This window comes from Rhamphochromis longiceps, linkage group LG12, assembly GCF_057381845.1.
Source record: "Rhamphochromis longiceps isolate RC_006_pf linkage group LG12, R_longiceps_female_GT1.1, whole genome shotgun sequence".
Lineage (NCBI taxonomy): Eukaryota > Metazoa > Chordata > Actinopteri > Cichliformes > Cichlidae > Rhamphochromis > Rhamphochromis longiceps.
The window spans coordinates 9696567-9716985 of NC_140568.1; the positions used below are offsets into that span (position 1 = coordinate 9696567).

The 20419-nt window shown below is 41.3% G+C and overlaps 2 protein-coding genes across 4 annotated transcripts in view; both read left to right on the forward strand.

Moving 5' to 3' along the window:
- The window catches only part of LOC146656884 (PDZ and LIM domain protein 2-like), a 32176-nt gene extending 21575 nt beyond the window's left edge, over positions 1–10601 (forward strand). For all 3 annotated transcript variants that reach the window (XM_085424673.1, XM_085424672.1, XM_085424671.1), the window contains 4 exons: positions 2331–2443; positions 7464–7612; positions 8266–8377; positions 9372–10601. In XM_085424673.1, the coding sequence (XP_085280799.1) occupies positions 2331–2443; positions 7464–7612; positions 8266–8377; positions 9372–9564 (567 nt within the window). In that variant the 3' untranslated portion in view covers positions 9565–10601. The remainder of the gene's footprint in view (positions 1–2330; positions 2444–7463; positions 7613–8265; positions 8378–9371) is intronic.
- Positions 10602–13759: 3158 nt separating this feature from the next.
- Positions 13760–20419, forward strand: part of LOC146656885 (adhesion G protein-coupled receptor A2-like) — a 39712-nt gene continuing 33052 nt past the window's right edge. The window contains exon 1 of the mRNA XM_085424674.1: positions 13760–14834. Within this exon, the coding sequence (XP_085280800.1) occupies positions 14545–14834 (290 nt within the window). The 5' untranslated portion in view covers positions 13760–14544. The remainder of the gene's footprint in view (positions 14835–20419) is intronic.

Here is a 20419-nt window from a genome sequence, read left to right on the forward strand (position 1 = left end):
TGAAACATGGGGGTATTGTTGGCACTGTCATGATGCAGTTCCCCAAATGCACTGTAGAACTGAGATCACTGTGTGTAATGGTTCAAAGGCTTAAAATGCAACAGTGATGATCTGGAACAAAGTATATGCAGGAAGCATTGGTTAAGGCTTTGCTAGTCATGTAGCAGTTACCGCTATAAAATTCTGGCACTGGATTTCGCAGAATGGATTGTGGTGATGGGAGAGCTGCTCTGGTTGTGCAGACAAAGTTTTTTTTGAACTTTCTAAGGTCAAGCTCAGTCACAGCTGCATACTCCCTGTCACAGTGGAGCACATGTGTTTTTTCTTTATCCCTTTTGTTTTTCTTTACTTCATTGCATTCCTCTTGAGTCTCCGAGCCGAGCTGTGATTTTTATCCCTAAATTCTTATGATGTTGGAATGCATGAAGATCCACATTCAGTAGCTGGACACTTATGTAACATATATTTGGTTTGTATTAGAATAGATTCATCAGTACATACTGCTTGGCTTCACTAGGTCTTTAAGAAAGAATCTATACATATCCCTCCAGTACATTCCCTAAAGATTTGCTCAAATAAAGACAGCATGGATGTCTCTATTCGTGCATAGTGATAGTACGAAATATATGATGTTCTGAGCCTCTGCCTTTTGTGGTGGGTTTATCCTGGGAGGAATCATGGGGAGCCATCCCAGTGATCATTTCTGGTAAAGGCTTCCTGGCATCCGCCACTAATCTACCCACTCACTAAGGAAAAAGAGCAGGAAAATTGGACTCGATTGAGAACAGAGACATTGTTCAAAGAGTTTCTGAATTGGAAGCGGGTGCTGGCATTGGGCACACAAATCTTTGACTCCATCCATGCTATTTGTTCAGTACTGAGCTCTTGCATCAGCTCCAGCTTGACTTTCAGATGTGTGCTGGTTCAAAAGGTTGGGTGGAGACACTTTGCTGTGAAGCCCATGTAACACTTGTGCCAGCTGGTGACATTTGAGGGAGGAGAAAAAAAAAATCGGTGAGCTTTATTGCAAAAGCTGTACTCTTGGGTTGTCTGTGGGCTTTGCGATTTCTAGCACAAGATCTCCTGCACTGTGTGCACTGTGTGCAGGAGATGAAATGAAGTAACAGCTTTATTTCACAAGTAAACTTCAGTAGGAATATTGCAGCATATGTGATCAACAAGTATGACTGCTAATTATTCTGAGCTGTGCCAAGTAGTCATGAGGACTTAAAATACCAGTTTTGAAAAGACAGCAGTGAAATAACTGCCAGGTTTCTTTTTGCCACAGGTTGGCTAGTCCATTATCCTTGTTGAATGATATTCACCAGGAAATAGTCAGACCACATGTAACACATGTACTGCTCTAAATCATAATCAAGCTTTCAGCTTCCAAGTTCAGGATTGGGAAATATAATATGGCATTTTGATGATTCTGTCTTAACTCTGTACTGCATATTTCTTTTCCTGAGCTAAACTAACATGCTGAGGAATGAATTTCAGGAGTTTTTTTTCAACCCATACTGTTAGAGTAAAGATGGAAAAATCTACCTTTAACTTAATGGTGGAACTGCTGGATCACCTGTAGGTACTTAGCGCCCTCTTCTGTCAAAAGTCAAATATTTTTCACTTGACTAAGATTTCTCAATTTCAGTATTTGTACTGTAAGTGTTCATTTTGACTGATTTGTGTGATGCTGCTGTTTAACTACAGTAACTACAGATGAATAATCATCAGGTTTGTAGAGCATCTGGAACCTATTACAGTACAAGCTGGCTCTGAGTTTCTCTTCAAACCAATTTTCCAGTTAGTACCAAACACCTGTTGCTACACCATCAGTCATCTATCAGCTGTGGGAGTGGAGCACACCTAAGACTGTGCATGATTATCAAGATGAAACAATGTTAATTCAGCTTGCTGAGATTGAAATGGATCAGCAGGAACAACCAGTAAAAGGAATGTCGGTGTGACTCAAGCTGTCAAAACCTTGACAGCACAGTGAATCACATTAAACAATGCAAGCATGTAGCTTATTTGGTACTTGAAGTTGAAACATTTGTCTAAAATCCGATGAAGGTTTCAATCGGATCTCGCCTGGTTTGATCTTGACTGAATGTGTCTTTCAAAAGATATAATTTTATTTCAGGTTTTCATATTTAGAGTTTCTGGAAATATGGACGAACTGCCTTCAATACCAAAACACTCCTTGGTGGAGAAGCTCTTCAGAATCTCACCCACTGAATTCCTGTCTCTGAATGGAGCAAAACACTTGGTGTGTCTCTTATGTTTAAATTGCATCATTTCATACATTTTTGCTCTCTCCTTCTCCACAGGACTTCTCGCCTTCAGACTACAGAAACAACTCTGTGTCCAACACAACTCCACAAGGACGCTTCTCACCCCAAAGTCCCACTGAGCGTGACGTACCAGTGTCGCCTCATCGCAGGTAAATGTTACACTTTTACTCCAACATAATTAAAACCTACTTTTGACTCCTATACACACACAGGATTACCACACCAAATGGATTGTTCTCTTTTTCTGAGAGCAAACCGGGACTCTTTCACTTCTTTAGGCTTAAAATTTAGGTGCACGCTCAAAGGAAAAACCCGACTTGGTTTACAGTGGCTGTGTTAAGCCGTGGTTGGCATTTTGTGGCCATAGTTGGGAGTTAACTTGGTCAACTTTGTGGGAACATTCTGTCTTTAAGTATGAAAATTATGTTAATCATGTGTTATGGCCTTCACAGTTCCCAACTTTTAATGCAGCTGGGAATCTCCTGGTTTTGTGTAAACAGTGCTTCCACCACATCCATAACCAAGATGTTCTGGAGGAACATGGAGGCAAAATATTTTACAACAGCAGTTGGTTGACGATGGCTTTTCCTTTGATTTGATTCTCTGGTTTTTCTTTCACATGATAGCTTGATATCAAACTACTCGAGGGCCCCTTTAGAGGACAATGCACAACAGAACCTAAAGCTTTAACATGTACTACAGCGTAAGTTTTTTTCCTGTCTAATTGGAGTATACACAGTTTCAATGCAGTAATTTAGTGCCACCTATAGGCCTGTAGAGGCTGCACCTGCACATTCCACCATCACCTGGTACCTCATTTATAACTGTAAAGCTGCAAATATGGCATGAAAGTGGGTACTTACAGACCATGCACACATGTATTTTGAAATTTTGGAAAACTACTAAAACGGGTGGTAATCATCGAACTTCTTTATTATTAGATTTTTATAGAGAGATTTGTATTTACATTTGTGATCCTTCTCAAATTTTGTACTTTATCAAAGAAATAATTACACCCAAATTATAATAACAATTAAGGCTATTTGCATTACACTGTGTTAGTAGTAAGACACTTATTATTACCTCTACAGAAGTGAAAATAGTTTTATCTGGTTGCATCAGTGATCTCATCTTGAAAAATTCTTTCAGTTTCTCAGTTGTTTCCTCATTTTTAAAATCTCTGTCAAAATGCAGATTAGCTGAGAAATCTGCCAAACCAGTTCCTTCATTTAGAGTAAAACAGCCAGCTTGTGAATCTACTGATATTGTCCAGGTGGTTCTCGATGTTTACTGCTTTTTGCAGAAACATTTGGAGTCAAATGAACCTTTGGGAAACGGCTCATCACCTCCCTCAGCAACACTTTAGTTTCTTGTTTCCTGCCTCACCCTCTCTGATTAGGTGATGTAGCTGTAATTTGATTCTGTTCCCACTGTGCAGGTGCTGCCCTCCTAAGCATTGTTTGGAATATTTGTTGTCCCAGAAGAAATTGGTGTTTTCACTTCAGTCTCTCACACAATCCTTTCTGTCAGCACGCTCACGGTGGCTGTTTTTTCTTTCCCCTCCTCAGTGCACGATAGTTGACTTTGGACTTTAGACCCAAGTCCAGCTGGGCTAACCATAGCTAGTGATGTGTCAGCAGCTGTAGTCAGACCCTTCCCAAAAAAGATTGATTTTTGCTTCTCCCCCTAATTGGCCCCCAGTCTAGAGCTAGCACAGAAAGTCTCTCCCTGTTCTTTCCAGCCAATCACAGACTCTGTAACACCCATTTTCCCACCCCTTCATGATGCATGGCCAATGAGTTTCAGCTAAAGGCACACCTTTCAGTCACTCTTGCATTTTCTGTGCCGTCTGGTTTAGATAGAGGTGTGTGCTCTTCATCTGCTTGTGTGTCAATATTGTTTGTTCTTTTGTATGTTGGTATGTTTGCCGAGTTGCTCTAGCACTGTTAAAAGGACAAGGACTTTAGCTGGAGTTGTTCTTCCCCACTTTTTTCACTCTCTTTCTCTCTTTTTTTTCTTTTTGAGGTGAGTCTCGTCATCTTATGTTTTGCTGTTTTTAATTCCTTCTCTCCATATGTTTTGACTTTGGTTTAGATGTTGTACTTCAAGGAAACCAGTTCATAAATATGGCTGGAATTTAGCTTTGTGATCTTAGATGTTTCGACTACATGCAGCTATGCCTTGGGTCTCATTGTTGCTCGCATGAGCCAAGTCTGGATACAGAAACCAGCAGCACATTTGTCTTGGCCACTGATATATACATGTGAGAACATTGGAAAGCGCAATTCCCAAGAGTTTTGTGGAATTAGATTTAAAAGTGATAGTTGTTTTAATGTGCTTGCACTAATAATCTGTGTGCTTGACTGCTTGTTCAGATGCATGTTATTTTCTCTGACCATAAGTCCTGTTATTTCTATTCTTTTACCTAGAATTTCCATTTGTTTTGAGATAGCATGTCATGAGGGATGGTGAGGGAAAGGAAAAGGGGAAATGGCTTGCTTAGGGTGGAGCTGAGCATGTGGAAAACTTGGAGAGGTCTGAGAGGTCTGTTTTCAATTTGAACCATGTTCAGTGATGCAGAAGAAAGGGTCTGAGCATTTGTTTCATTCACATACTTGTTGCTATGTCTGTTTGCCCTTGTTTGTTGCAGCCATGTTCACTAAGGGGGAAATGGGCTTTGCATACACAGAAATATATCTTATGAAAATTCTCTGAACATGTTCATTTAAAACCATTACTCATCTTTGCAGCTGGACAGTGAACCTGAACCTAAAACCCAAGAAACCAGGGCTGTTTCCTTTTTCAATGGCCACGTCTGTCTCTTTGCCTCAGCCCAATTCCAGTTTAACAAAGTTGTCTAGTCTCATAATTTGAATTATCAGTCACGCAAACTGATTTGTTTTTTAAAAGCAACACAGTCACAGATTTCTCATCTTGAATCTGCTTTAAACTCATAATAATTGAATGTATAGAGCCAGGCTACATGAAGTTAAAAATTGTTACAAATCTGCCAAAACCCAGCAACACGCTAACTGTAATGTTGTTGTACAAAAAAAATAAATAAAAAGGCTTTATAGGTTCACATCTGTATGTTAAATCACAACAGTGTTGAATGAAGTTGAGGGCTTTGTCTTCACACCACAGGTGTCAGTTAAAGCATAAATATCTCTGCAGTAGGTGACAACAGGTGGGACAGTCAGTCAGGTTGGGTTATTCTAGCTGACAAAACGGCTCCTATTTGAAGTAATCAAATCGCACCTAGTCTGAACAGTGTGTACCTGGCCGACTGGTTCCACATGACTGAAAACACTCCCTCCAGACAAACACACATACAGGAACAAAATTTTGTGTCTTACCAATGTTCTGCCAATCTACATTTTAGTACATGGGTTTCCTCAGCTCGGGTTGCTTGGAAGACGGAGCTTTTATCTGTTAAGTAATAATCATTCAGCTCACAGTATCTAATCCCCTTTGATGGAAGCTTCTTCTCCCCTCCTGCCCTTAACCTGAAGCTGAAATTGCAAAAATGCAGAGTTTGAAGTAATTTTCTATGGCTGTGTACCAGCGACAACAGTGGCTGGAGGCGTCATGTGTTTGAGTTGTCAGTCTGCATGTACGTGCAGGGATTCTCATGAACATGTGTCAGGTCACCTCGAGGGATTTTATAAAAATTTGGCACAGATTTGCAGTTGACCTCAGGGCCAGTGCAGCTTGTCGAAACACGTTTTTCACCACAACTCAAGAACTCATGGGCTAATTTCACAAGTTTCTAATGGGATAAAATGATGTGATGACATTTCATTTTGAAAAGGCCAAAGGTCACACCTTCACAAAAAGAGACACGCAACTGCGGGATCTCATGTTTCTTGGCTGTTGGAGAGGCTTTTGAATCAATTTTGTACTTGGTGATGTTATTTTGTGCTATAGATTATGTAATGCACAAGCCTCTCTTATTACTACTTTGTTAACCGGTTTTAACTAATCAGAAGTTTTCTAAAAAAAACAAAAAAACAAAGCCGCTTTTCGTTAAGCTCTTTATTTTATTTTATTTTTTCTTTAAGGATTTTAGATTTGAGATGTGGCTCTCTCAGTTAGCCTTTTGCCCTCCTTGTTTCTTCCTTGTAGCTGTTTGCTGAGTTAACAGCAAGACAGCAAAGTATGGTGTTACTGGTGGAGCAGGTTGAGCATTAGTTTGATATTGTTTGAATTCTTGTACAGAGTTGCTATTAATGTAGAAATAAACATGCCATTTCATATAGAAATCATACCAGATCATACTTGTATGGCTTTTCTTGGCATCAACTAGTTATTTCCCAAGAACCTTCCTGAAATAACAGTAATCCCCTGATCAATAAATTCAACAGTTCCCACTGTAATATCATATTTTAAATTTTGATGAGAGGGGAGAATTCTCTGGTTTGGTCTGGGTGTTGTCTCTGCTATTGTACAATGTTGGAGCTGTTGAAGCAGTCATTGGAAGTACCTGCCAATATAGATTGATTTAGGAACAAATATGGCAGAAATCTCATAAATCAGATAAGTTGTTTTACCATTTTAGATTAAATAAAAGCGCTGTTCTGAGCAACAGCTAAAGAAGTTCAAACTTAGATGGGCCTCTTAGTTGGCTCTTTACAAACACACTTCTGGTGAATCTGCAAATGCATGTGATGAGTTGCAAATATGTGTGTGGAGAGAGTTACCCTTAACTCAAAGCTTTGATTTGCCCTGAGCTTATACTCACAGGCTCATGCGTCCTGCTCTGCCTGCACTCTGTCAGAGTGTAATACAGCAGACATTCATAATGAGCAGCACTCAGTTTCAGTTACTATTTAAAAAAAAAAAAAACAACAAAAAAACTTTTACATCTACATAGAGGAACCAACTGATATCCGATAAAGTTTGCCTTCTGCCTGCAAAACTGCAGCCAAAACACTCAACACAAACTTGTGCAAATTGCAACACGCCAAAGTGCAGCAAAAATCAAATGTACAAAAGAGAGCCGGAGAGGCCTGCTTTAAGTTATTATTGGTGACTTGGTTTTATGTCTATCTATTCAGTCATAATACAAACTTTAATGCTTTAATATCACCGTATCATACACATTTATATATTTTAAATCATATATAAATGAATAGATCCTATACTGATTATTATTGGTTTGTTTTACAGCAGTCCCAGTTCTGACTTTGCCATGCAGAGGTTCGACACAGACTCAGAGGTGTACAAGATGATCCAGGAGAACAGGGAGTCCCGCAATCCACCTCGTCAGTCCAACACCTTTAAAATGCTGCAAGAGGTCCTGGAGGCTGACGAAAAAGGTGAGACGCTCATTCATCCAAAGAGCATCCTTTATAGACAAAAGTGCACATTGTTTCATAAATATAAAAGTGTGTGTGTGTATGTTAGAACACACAAGAAAGTGGCAGTAGGTATTAGTTGAGCACAAAAGGGCTTTGTGACTGCAGAGATTTTATCCATGTGGACTGGCTGCTTTGAGACTTATTTTCTGCATCTGTCAGCTATATCAAGTACTTTATAATTCACTTCCTCTCTTGTTTCTGTTTGCTGCCCACATCTCCACCTTGAAACCATCCTTGACAAATGTGCATCATTCAGAACCATATGCACTTCCATATGTTTGTCATGAGGAGCACAACTCTGCAGTGTGTGGGTCATAAAAATGTTATCATGGAATACATCTGTCTGATTCCCCTTTGGCTTTGATCTTTGGCAGTGAAAATAAATCCAGATAGTGATAACATTCTTTCATGACGTGATAATGGCCAGTATTTGGAAATTTCATATAGCGTGTCCCATAGGCGACGACCTTGTGATGACAGTTACCGGAAACATAAACAAGCTGCACTGACAGAGGACAGTGAAGACAAACAGAGTGCTGATGTGTTGAGCAGTGAGACGCAGCGTGTCAAAACTTCATCATGAGCAACTCTGTGTGTGTGTTTTTCTCCAGAGGCAGCTCTGAGGTTTCCAGGAAATCTTTCACCAAATGCCCCCAAAGCAACCACATCAGTGGGAGGAACCAGCAAATACCACACCTGCGAGAGGTGTGGTACCAAAATTGTGTAAGTCTGTGGTCGCCTGCAGTTACATGCTTAATTGGATAACATAGCCGTTGATATAATAATATATTTGTGTCTCAGACTCAGAAGATTTGATGCTGGTTTGTTTTACTTATAAATCTGCAAATGATGCTACACAATTACAAAACCTTCACACTTGAGCTGTGGTACATGAGACTTCTAGACCTGCCAGCCCAACCAGATTGAGCTATTATGGACAAAAGGTGTTTGCCTTGGTGACGAGAGTCAGACTTCCGCTCCCCTCTTATGCGCACCACTCAGCCATTTATGGTAGAGTGACCGAAGAGAACGGGTTCCTCAACAAAAGACAGAAGACACTGTGCTTATAGTTCAAAAGCAAAATACTTGGGTCTTAATGAACAAAGATTTAAGTATTTGGCTGCAAATGGTAATATTTATCTGGAACTGGAAGACTAGTCAGGATAGAGAAGTGTGTACATGACAAATACAAAATCCTTTTCTGGAGGGAATTCTTATTTATTTTTATTTTTTTATTTATTTGAGGCTTCACGTGTTTATAGAATATAATACTATATATATAATATACTACTTAATCGTTATCAGATTATCATAAAGATGTATATGAGATCAGGATATGAGTTGCCGTGAAACTCGCACATCAAATCACTGATTTTAAATTATCTGACCTCCAATTTGAGTCATACTCTGAAGGCCATGAGCCTCTTAACATGACCAGAATAAACTGGTGAAACTGAAATATGTGAACGAATGCTTCTGGTTTACCTGGTGCACAACACTGCCATTGTGGTCTGCTGTGTAACGATTTGTGGGGGAAAAATAATAGACAAAATTTCAAATGGAGTCTGAAACATCAATTGTAGACAGTTCAAGCGGGTCTATTAACTGTTTTGTTTTAGCATGGTGATTATTTGTGCTGATTGTTGAAACTCATCATTTCACCGTTCGATCATCTAGTCTGTTTTCTTGGTGCCTGATTGCGCTCATCTCTCCGCAGCTCACAGGCCGTGCGCATCAACGACGATCGATTCCGCCACCCCGAGTGCTACACGTGCACAGATTGCGGTCTTAACCTGAGTATGCGAGGGCACTTTTGGATTGGAGATGTGATGTACTGTGAGAAGCACGCCAAAGAAAGGTACCAGGGCCCGGGCAGCTCCCCCCCAGCCACCGTGTCCCCTCACCACTGAGTCTGCCACTCCACCCCTGCCTCACTGTGGACACAGAGGGCTGCCTGTTTGGCTTAAATATCCACCTCATCTGACTGAGTTTTAGATCTTGGGAAGATACACGGAGGTGGAGATGAATCAACAATATGGTCGAGGATGCTCTTTTCTGATCACATTTAACCATACTTTGCAGTAATATAATACACTTTGTTGCCTTCTTTGTAAATGTATGAGAAATGGGGCTTTGTTTGTCTTTTCTTTTTCTTTTTTTTTTTTTTTAAATTAACCAGCCTCCGTGCCATCTTTAGGTTATTCTTAGGCCTAATGATTCACAGCTGCCATGGACTCAAGCCACATGACATTATGCTAAGGCCAGATTTACAAATCACCACTGCTTTGGACAAACTCAACAGGGCTGACTCTGAGGATCAGGATCTTCATTTAAATTTTCTGCTGACACAGTGGGATCAAAAGAAAACTTACACTGCATGCCTTTTTAAAAAATGTAATGTACACAGATAGTGCTGTGTGGGTGTGTATGTGTGCATACTTTCTCATGCAGGGGTGTGGCGGCTTCTTCAGGCGTTCCCTTCATCTGTGGGTGTGTGTGCACATGTGAGAGTGAGAGGCAGAAAGGAAGAAGGGAAAGGGTGTTCACACTGTTACAAACACAGGAGTTGCAAATTTAGTATCAGGCCAAAAACCCCTGAGTTTTTCTGTATTTCTTTTGTAATCTGAATTTATAAATAATGAGGGGATTTTTTTTTTGTGGCTGTTTTTGTTACCTTTTGAGGGACTAGAGTTTCATTTAATATGCAAATATTTTTGATGTTTGTGATTGAAATGTATTCTATAATGTAGATCACTTAAAATGCATAATGTATGCACAGGACATATAGTGTGAAAAGAATCGATGATGCTACACTTACAGCAGTACTCAGAGATGCACTATAATGTTCACATTTCATGTGGCACTTAATAAATTCGCACAACCTGAAGCTTCCTCAGCGATAATAACTGTTTTGCAGTTGTGTGTACCAAAATGTGTATGTGTGTATGCAGTGTTTTCCTGATGTGTTATTGTTTCTTTAATGTAACTATGTCTGCCAACTTGAAACATTTATTCTTCCCATATTAACACCAGAAAGAGTTTCGCCAAAAGTAGCACAGAAAAGAGTTTAACTGCTGCTGTAAGCTGGTTCTTTACCGCACATTTTTGAATGTAGAACAAGGTCTGTGACATACACAAACTGCAAACATCTCTTTGTAGTAGAAGTTGTACAGATAGGTAGACAGTTTATTTAAATGCATTTTTGCATATTTATTATTCCACATATTATATCGCACACAATCTAGGGATTATGTTTGTCATTATATTTAATTGTTTTACTAGTGGCTCCATAGTGCAGTGCCAGTAAAAGCTCTGCAGTTCATCCCAGGAGGAGACACAAATCCCTTGGGGTGGTTTGTGTCAGAAGAGGCATCCAGATTAAAAATCTGCCAACATGCTTTGTGAATAGCAGACCAGGCAAAAAGGAAACTAGAACGGTAGTTTGGATGCTTTTATTTTCCCACAAGCTTATCTGCCATCCAGGTCTTGTAACTGAATGAGCATTACAAAGTTGTTGGGAGACCCACGTCTATGACAAGAGATGTCTGATATAATTATGCAGCACATGAGGAGAGAGAGTTATGACGTGCGTTGCCTTTGAGGCTGTGTAACAGCTATGTAATTCACGTTCCTGACCAAAAGACGGCAGTATTACTGCAGTTTCAGACTTGTTCTTTATGAACTTATGAAAGCGATAAAACTCAAATTACACATGGATTAAGATTTTTAAACTCCGTTATAAAATCTTTGCGCAGGATTAGAAACAAAATATGGACATGAGCTGATTCATTTCGTGGAGAAATCTGATGGTATGTTTATATAAACAAGTGGGGGGAAGCATAGGCGAGTGTACTATGATTTCGGTTACTAGGCAATTATAGAATTGATTTCTGCATTATTTGTGGATCATTATACAATGACTACAAAGATAAACCTCCTTTGCAGCATTATATTGGATTAAATTCTAAATTACTTGAAAGACTTCGGATAAATGAGTGTTGACAGTACAGCACCACATCGTTTGATAACCCCTCAAAAATGTAGAAGTAAAGAGCTTAATGTTCTCATAAAGTGTTAAATAAAACCATTCACCCAGGAAATGTGCAGAAGTGGAGGAGTGACGAGTGCGCTGCGGATCTCACCACTAGATGTCACGAGCTCCTCGAGAAACACTCGGCAGCAGGTCGCCTGACGTCTGTTTCCCGGCTGGAAGTTTTCTTTTGTTCATCCATTGGCAGAAATCCGGACTTTTTGCCTGAAACTCAGCAGTCAGTGGGTCTGGTTTCTCTAATTGTGCTGAAAACCCCATTGTTTTACATGTTTATCTACCAGTGTGGGATTTGTAGAAGACGACCGACATACAAAACCATCTCTCAGCCTTTGTCACACATCCCCAAAAAGCTTGTATAACATCAGCCAAAATCGACACTGAGGCACAATCTCAACCCTATACGTTTTTTGGCTTTTTTAGCCTCCAACCTTCTCTGTTTTCCACCTTCGTGATGTTCTCCCCCTTTCTCAATAACTCCACCTGGAATGGAGTCCAGATGTGGAACAGGGAAGAAGGAGAGACTTGCTTGCTAAGCTATAAGGAGCAGGGGGAGAGCGTGTGGAGTACATGGAGAGAAAATGTTGGACCGACATTAAAGTTTGTCTGGATGCCATTAAGTACAATTTGATGTAATGTGCAGTTTGGGACGTGACATTTTAAAATGGAAACTGTGCTCTCCAGATGAGAGAGATCTGGGCCTTGTGGAGCTGGACGGGGGTGTTGTACTTGAAGCCTTATTTAACGGCTTGGATAAACAGCCCTCTGTTTCATTGCTGAACAGGCGCCCATCTACTCCTTGTGCTTTCTTTCAATAATTGCACCGGCTTTTTCAGCCCATTCCCGACGTAAAGTATCATATACAGGAATAACACACCAGGGGTCCACTGTGTGGTTCAGAGCACAGTGCGCTTTTATACTGCCAGGCTGCTTGCATGACTGAGGTGCCTGCAGTTTGGATATGTCGGTGAATAGTTGTCAAGCCCAATTGCATAAAATCCCGTTTCAAAAGCTTTCCTGCTTCACCTTCTCATATTTTGAAATGCTCTCCAGATTTGAATTGCCACGGTTTCCATCCTACTGAGCTTCTCGTATATCAAAAGGTATTTTTAAAACTGAAATATTGTATTTTGGGAAGTTTCCATACACGCAGGGAGAAAAAAAGAGCAGCAGAGCCAGAGGAAGGATTCTTTTACTTTTAGGGGAGAAATGTAATGTTTCTGTAAAATAAATAAATATATATATATTTATATATATATATATAGTTCTTTCAACAAAATATTTAATGTTTTTTATTATCTCAGAATAATTGAGGAAGAACATTCAGTGAAAATTTGATAGAATAGGACTGAAAAAAGCTTATCTGTATTGGAGCCCTGACAGCTTCTTTGTGCCAGCCACTCCAGTTTCAGCATTTATGAGAAGCCACGGAAACAAAAGAAAACATGCCATTAATCTAGAAGTTATCATCTACAATATGACACCCCATTCTCTACGTCTACATTTTAAAGATCAATAACTCTAATCATAACTCTTTCTGCAGCAACAATATCACATTTGCCGTAGCGTATCTGTAAAAGTCTTTGCTTCCTCTGCTTCCCGTCGATTGAATGAAAACTCTTTGATCTGCTCCAAAGGCACAATACAATGAAGGCTTTCCACATTCATTCATAATTTTAGTTTTAGGCTCCCGGTGCAGGCAGGCACTGAAATCAAGACCTTTCAGACTTTTACACCCAGGCCGATCAACATTTTCAAAAGCAGTTTCCCTTTCTGATGAATTTATCATTGAACGTATTATTGTTGTAATGGGATAAAAGCCAAAAGTTGAGTTAATAACTAGGCCTAATTATTTCGATAATTATTTCAGTTTTGCTTATAGGTGAAATATTTGTGGGTTTTAGGCAAACTCATATCCATAATATTAAACCTAATGGGCCGTATGTTTTTTTTTTCTTTTCTTTTTTTTTTTGTGAAGGCGTGTAACGTGAGTCGTCGTTGCCCTGACCCCCTCCCCGGTCACATGTGGAACCTCCTCTCTGTCTCGCTCTGTGCAGATCCGGATGCGCTAGGACCGCGGGGACCAGGGCGCAGACGAAGACGGAATGGGCGCACTTGGGGTAGTAACCAAGTGATTTTTGAGTGTGACAGAGGCAAGCAAGCAAAACCGCTAGATTCTGGGAATTACACCGCAGCTCCGAGCTCACTTCTAAACGAACTAAAAGTTGCTGTTTTTTGTTTGTTTCTTTTTTCCAACAAGTTCAAACTGAATTCAAGTTGCGCATGAGAGTAAGCAACGGTGAGCTTAGGGATTGGAGGAAAACACTGAGGGAAACTTTCAAGAGATGCGAGCAAGTGAAAAAGAGAATTAATTTTTGTTCATATAAACGACAGCGTGGCTGTGGATGTGACTGCTCAGCCGTCAATCTCACCAACCCCTGGATTAAGTTCGCAGAAGGCGAGATAACGGTAATCTGGACACTCCCACTTCTCTAAAGGTAATTAACACAGCCATCAACTTTTTAGAGACATATTGGATCGCTTTTTTTCTAACTGTTGTGGACGTTTGGAGGGTGACACATCTCTTGGATTTATTAAAAGCGTTTGGACCAGAGGGAGTTGTGCGCCCGGGCTGCCATGACATAACGGGACACTTGGGGAAAAAATCAACGGCGCTGAATATTTCTGGAATGACCGGATGACGAGTGTCCATTGTTGAGCGGATCCTTTAACCTTGCCATTCATTCAAGGCCTGAAAGCTGATTTTATTATTGTTGTTGTTATTACAACTTTCTTCTCGCCCACATTACACCCACTGAAAGCTCCATGCTGCAGATATGGGATGATTGGAGGCTGGGGTGCAGCTGAGGTGAGATCCAGCCGAAGGACAATGTTTGCGCCCGGCGTTGGCATCCCTCTGCTGCCGGGGCGTCTGGTACTGATGCTGCTCCTGTTGCCGAGGCTCTACCAGGCTTGCCCGGGGCTGCTCGCCTCCACCAGTGGCTGCAGCTGCGCGGAAGAGCGCCCCAAACTGCACAGCGTCCAGGCTGTGGGGATCAGGGTCAGCTGCAGCAAGGGGGAGCTGACTGAACTTCCGGATCCCGGCTTGCTGCCCAACAGAACCGTCACTCTGTGAGTTGGAACACTTTGAGCATCACTGTAACATTCAAACTGACGAATTAACAGTGTATTATTATCATAAGGCTGGATTTTTGAAGGCTGGGCCTGACATACTGGTGTCACTGGTACAATTAGGCCTCATTTCTGTTCTCTGGTGTCACTCAGCTTTCATAATAGTATTTCTGAATGTCCCCTAAACATTTTGGAGGGGAAATATTATCCAATCTTTTTAAACAACTTGTTTCCATAGTTAAATTAAGTTGAAGTCACAGGATGTCCATGTTATAGGATTAGGGAAGTCACCTTTAGTTGTTCATTCTTAAAAAGTACTCCCAATGTGATTATCATCTAAGGCTTAAGTATTCTGGGAGCCACACACCGATGACCCCTTGACCTTAGTTTTACCTACATTAATGGCTTTCTGAGTTAATAAGACTTGTCAGGTTAGGCGCTTACATCTTGATTTACTTTAACTGCTGGGCTGAACGCTGCCATGCTGCAAACCATTAAAACAAGCGTTGAGAGGGCATAGGGCTGACTGTAGCCATCATCTGGCCCTGCCTCTCTGACACAACTCTGTCGCTTTAAATTAGACTCAGCTAGACGCCCTGTCTTCAGCTCGCTCCTTCTTCTTCCACCGCCGCCGCCGCTCGTGCACATGGACCAGCTGACTTGGCCTCGCAGAACTAGAATAAACAGAAACAAATTATAAGTATTTTATGTCTGAGTCTTTGCTTTACTGGTGGGCGGCTCCTTAAATGCCGCAACACCCTGCCTCACTATCTCCTTCTGTTGAAAAGGGAGGAAGAAAAAAAACATCTGGCGAGAGCTGGATAGCACTAATCCTGACCCAGAATAGTTGCATATTTGTAATTATAAAGCAGTTATTTGTGTGGTCTGTTTTGGACCAAACTTGAAAGCACTACCATCACTGGCCAAAGTACACTATTGCCCATGACTGATGGCCTACCGATCTATTAGTGACACATTTCTTTGGACAGTAACACACCACTTTCTTCACAGCTGCTCAGTCTTTTGAAGACATTGCTCATTCCCACAGTGTGTTAGTGTCTCTGTACTCTGACCCAGCGGGAGAAATGCTAAGTGCACATCGTCACAGGGGGAAAAACATGTTCAACTGCCCCACTGGAGAAAGCATATGAGGTAAAGTGAGGGGATTTATGCCCAGGAGAGCTAAAGCCAGCCAGCAGTCCATTTATAGGGCTTTATGTTTCTTGCTTATTAAAGGCAGGATAAACATCTGGGGAACACATTGCTGAAAAGCTGGAGGAGGTGAAATGGCTCGGGTGGCAGTGGTTGAGGTGACTTAAGATAATCTCCTATACCCACACCTAACTTTGGTTAAGATGTTTTGTGCATGCGCTTTGCATTCTGTGACACTTTTTTGATTAAGCTCTCTGCCAGGCGAAAACAATTCCGCTTGCAATCCACCATTTTCTCTATATCCCGGGAACGACGGTGTCTAGAAAGTTTGTTTTCCTGAGGATTCGGTGAGTCTTTTCAAGCGCCTGCGTTCCCACTGTTGCTCGTGACATTAGCTCCAGATGTGGAATGCGAGAAGTTGTGTGGGTATTCGTGTTATTCCTGACATTCCACAGACGCTCTGAAACTGCAGACAGTATCCCAGGTGCAGCATAGGAGCTTTTTCCATGCCCTACATCACTTTTCCTCCTCTCCAGAATCGGAGGGCTTGAGAGCCAGGCCCTGCTGCCCTCTCTCTGGGGCAGCCTGGAGGAATGCTCTCCTCCATGCTGAGCAGGCAAAGGCTGGAGGACACCAGGCCTTGGGCTTCCGGGGCTGGCTGCTACGTGTAATTCACAACAGCTGGCCCCTGTGAACATTCCAGCTGAGGCCCCTGAGCCTCATGGGAAAACCCGACGGCGATTTGTTTATTAAAACTATTAGCTGGCTGTTTGTTGCTCCTGCCATCCATAAAGGAGCAGCAAACAGTCCACCCCCCTGACCCCCCCAATATTATCACCTCCTCCTATGGCTCGTCAGTATCTCTGTTTGGAGTTTGTTTACACTGCAGTGTGTGTCACGTTTACACATCGCCGTTTCTTTAAACTTATGCTTATCAGTAGTTTAATGGTGTATAAATTTATTCTCAGCCTTCTCCATCGAGCTCCAGTCGTTTGTCCCACTTTCATTCGTTTCTCTTTATCTCCATCCCCCCTCCCCCCGCTCTCTATCATGAGTTCATCCACATGCAGTAACTCTCAACCTAAATATTTAGTCGTCTTGGTAGGAAACTGCCATGTCCAAACTTCTTCCAGATGTGAGCTTGAGCAGGCTTGTGTTTAGGCCTAATTATGCACGGCTGCAGAGGAGGTGGATCGCTGAGAGAGAGGAAGAGGAGTGGAAAGGGAAGAGAGGGTAAAACAGATAAGGGTGTGAAAGTGAAAAGTTCTGTTGAGGAGAAAGTGGGAAAAGACGGTGTAGGTTAAAAAGAGGCCGGAGCGAGGGAAGAAGGTCGAATACGAGGAGTAGAAGAAGTGGGACGAGGAAATCAAAGGGGAAAGAAAGAAAGCTGAGCAAGAAAAATGATGGAGAGAGGAGAAGTTTGGCAGGCAGTTCAGAGGGATGTGCCCCTGGAGACTGAAAACTCCCCATCCCCTGACTAACAGATCTTTAGCTCCAAGTTGAGACACAAGAGGAGGAGGCAGGGCTCCTAAATGCATCAACATAGCTTCACTTTTAATACATTACTTCGTGTCTCTAATATTTTGGATGTTACATTTGTCTTTGCCTGTTAGCGGAATTATGCAAAACTACAATTTTGGGTAACACCACTGCCGCTGAAGCAGCTGGTTGGAGCTGGAGTTAATTTTTAAACAATATGCCCAATATTCATAAGATCTATGATAAATCCATATGATATCAATTTTTTTGGTTTGTGTTTTAAGTTTGCTAAAATTTCACAGGCTCCGTTGTTTCCGATCTTCATCAGAACTGGACCAGATCATCTTCATACCAAGATATTATATGGATTTCTCATTTTCAAAAGCTTTTATTCATCATGGCAATGAAACTGTTGAAAAGGAAGTTAGGTCATATCTTGGCAACGCATTCAAGGACATACATGGACGCGGGACTTTGTTTTGACGAAGTGCAAACAGTCTTTCTTCATTTGCTGCAAAATCGAATAACTTTTGGTTACTTAAAAGAAATAATTCTCGTCTGTGATAATGCCAAGGGAGGTTCAAATCTGAGACATTTTCTAATGCAACTGGCATATTGTTTTTTATCAAGAGCAGATTGGATGTTTCTGTCATAATAATTCAGCTGGATGAACTGAGAGAACTCATCTGTGTCAAAAAAGACTGCAGATCTCTACAGCTTAGACACTGAAGGCACCAGCTTCTCTACACAGTCTTCTCCATGCCCCAAGCTTAGGTTATTTAGTTGTGCTTCACACCTGGCCAGTCAGAATGGTACAGGCCTTACTAGTACTGGTAAAAGTCAGAAAAGCTGTTTGGAAAATGGATTTAAAGGTGATGCATAAAAGTGAGGAGTGGAATACATTAGGGTAGCGCTAGACCCAGTGAGAGTGTTAATGCCAGGTCTGAACCTATTCAAGTACCAGTCATCAGTCATTATTGGACATGTTTGAATTAATAGGGCAGGACTGAGTCATTCAAACATCTGCTGGGGATGCCACATTGAACAAGGTGACATTGTTCACATGTCTGTTCCAGCCTAACGACCCCGACAGTAATTCATAGAAAGACGTAGGGACAACATGGGCACCAATGTTGGTATATCCCCAGTTTTATGCATCCCAAATAGCCTAAAAGAAAATGAGTGAATTGGCAGGAGAAAGGCTCAGTGACACAGGACGCTCCCAGTAAAGCTAAGAAGACTATACTGAGGCTATTGACAGAGGGAGGAACATCTGTACCTACTCTAAACGGCTTACATCTCTAACAGAAGCTGTCTCTTATGCCTCTATAGCAAAAGTTCATAGTTTCCATTCTCTCAACTGGTTTGGAGTGTAAACACACTTTTCTTACATACCTGTCAATACCAGGGACTAAACAGAACTGTTTCTGTCAGACTTCAGCCTGACAGCTATAGTATGTTTTTTAAGACTAATGTCGATATTTGATGATTTAAAAATCCAATATATCGGCCGATATTTTTTTTCTTTCAGACACCTGAAACGCAAAAAAACTTCCATTTGTTATGTGTAGGTATTTAGTGATTCTGCCTGACTCTGTTTTGTTTGTAGTTCCAAACACTTGTTGGCAAAAGGGATGTTGCAGAGTGCCCCCTGGTGGGCAAACTATGCAACTTCCTGGCTGAAGGGTGTTTCTGTTGTCTCTTCTTTACTTGTTTCATTTTCTGTCATTTGCTGTTATAAATGGCAATATCAATAGATCAGAAAATATTTAATAGTGGCCTAAAATTTTGGCCCGTTGATAAATTGGTCCAGCTGTAGAGTTCGAAATTCCAGTTAGCTAACTGTTTATGTATGCGATTGGAATAACAAATCTGGCATTTTTGTTAACCCCCCCTCCAAAAAAACCCATCCAGGTTGTTATTCCAATAATAATGTAATTTGATCTGAAAAGTGTGGATGCCAACTGTTGCATAATGAGCCCATTAATCACAATGATTGATGGGCTCATTACTAACGAGTTATTATAATTTTAATGGAATATCCACATACGCATAATTTCATCAACCCCTGTGTCCCAAAGCCAAATGTTGTTTATTATGTTGAAAGTTTAGCTCTGCTGACTAAAGAAGCTGTAATCTTTCGGTATCGGCTATTTCAGTGTTTTCAGCATCTTCAGACTTTCTTCGTAAACTGATCACAGAATTCTTGTTGTATGAAGTGAAGGCTGTTTCAGAAGATTTCATACTGTAGGTTCTACTACTGCATTAGGGAACAGGACAAAAATGGCTTTAATAATAATGAAAATGTGGGAGGCTGTGAAGCACAACTTAGCAGAAGGAAGAGTTCATTCAATCTTTCATCTGAAAAAGGATGTTTCACAGACAACCAGCTGGCAGACATATGCAAATATGCCAGTTTGGGGTATCTGTGTTGAAGCAAGCAATATATATGTATCATTAGCTAACTGGTATACGTATCCTACAGATTCATGCTATAGCCCTGAAACACCCAAAGAAAAATGAGTGCAGCGTGGGGGCAGCTGTCTTTGTTTTAGCGTTTTAATGAATAACAGACAAATGAAGAGAACGTACAGTGGCAGCTCATGTGCAAATGTGCTGGTGCTTCATAACTTGTGGTTTGTACCCAAGTCAAAGCTGTGCTCCTCCTTTGGCGTATTTTCTTGTCATCATTGTCAGTGACTGATGGCTGTGGCTCAGTGGATGCCAGCCTGAGCGAGTGGGCTCAGATACTCAGAGTGAGGGTCAGCAGCATGCCCATCCTTGGCGTGATCGTCCCCCCTCCCTCCCCATCCAAGACAGCTGCAGTTGCTCTCTCTGCGTGCTTGAACTTGAGCCCAGTATGTCAGTGTGGCTAAATGGCAGTCAAGGGTTTCAGATGAAAGTATTTCAGCCACGGCAACAATATTTTTTATCAGTGAGGATCATGGAAGTGA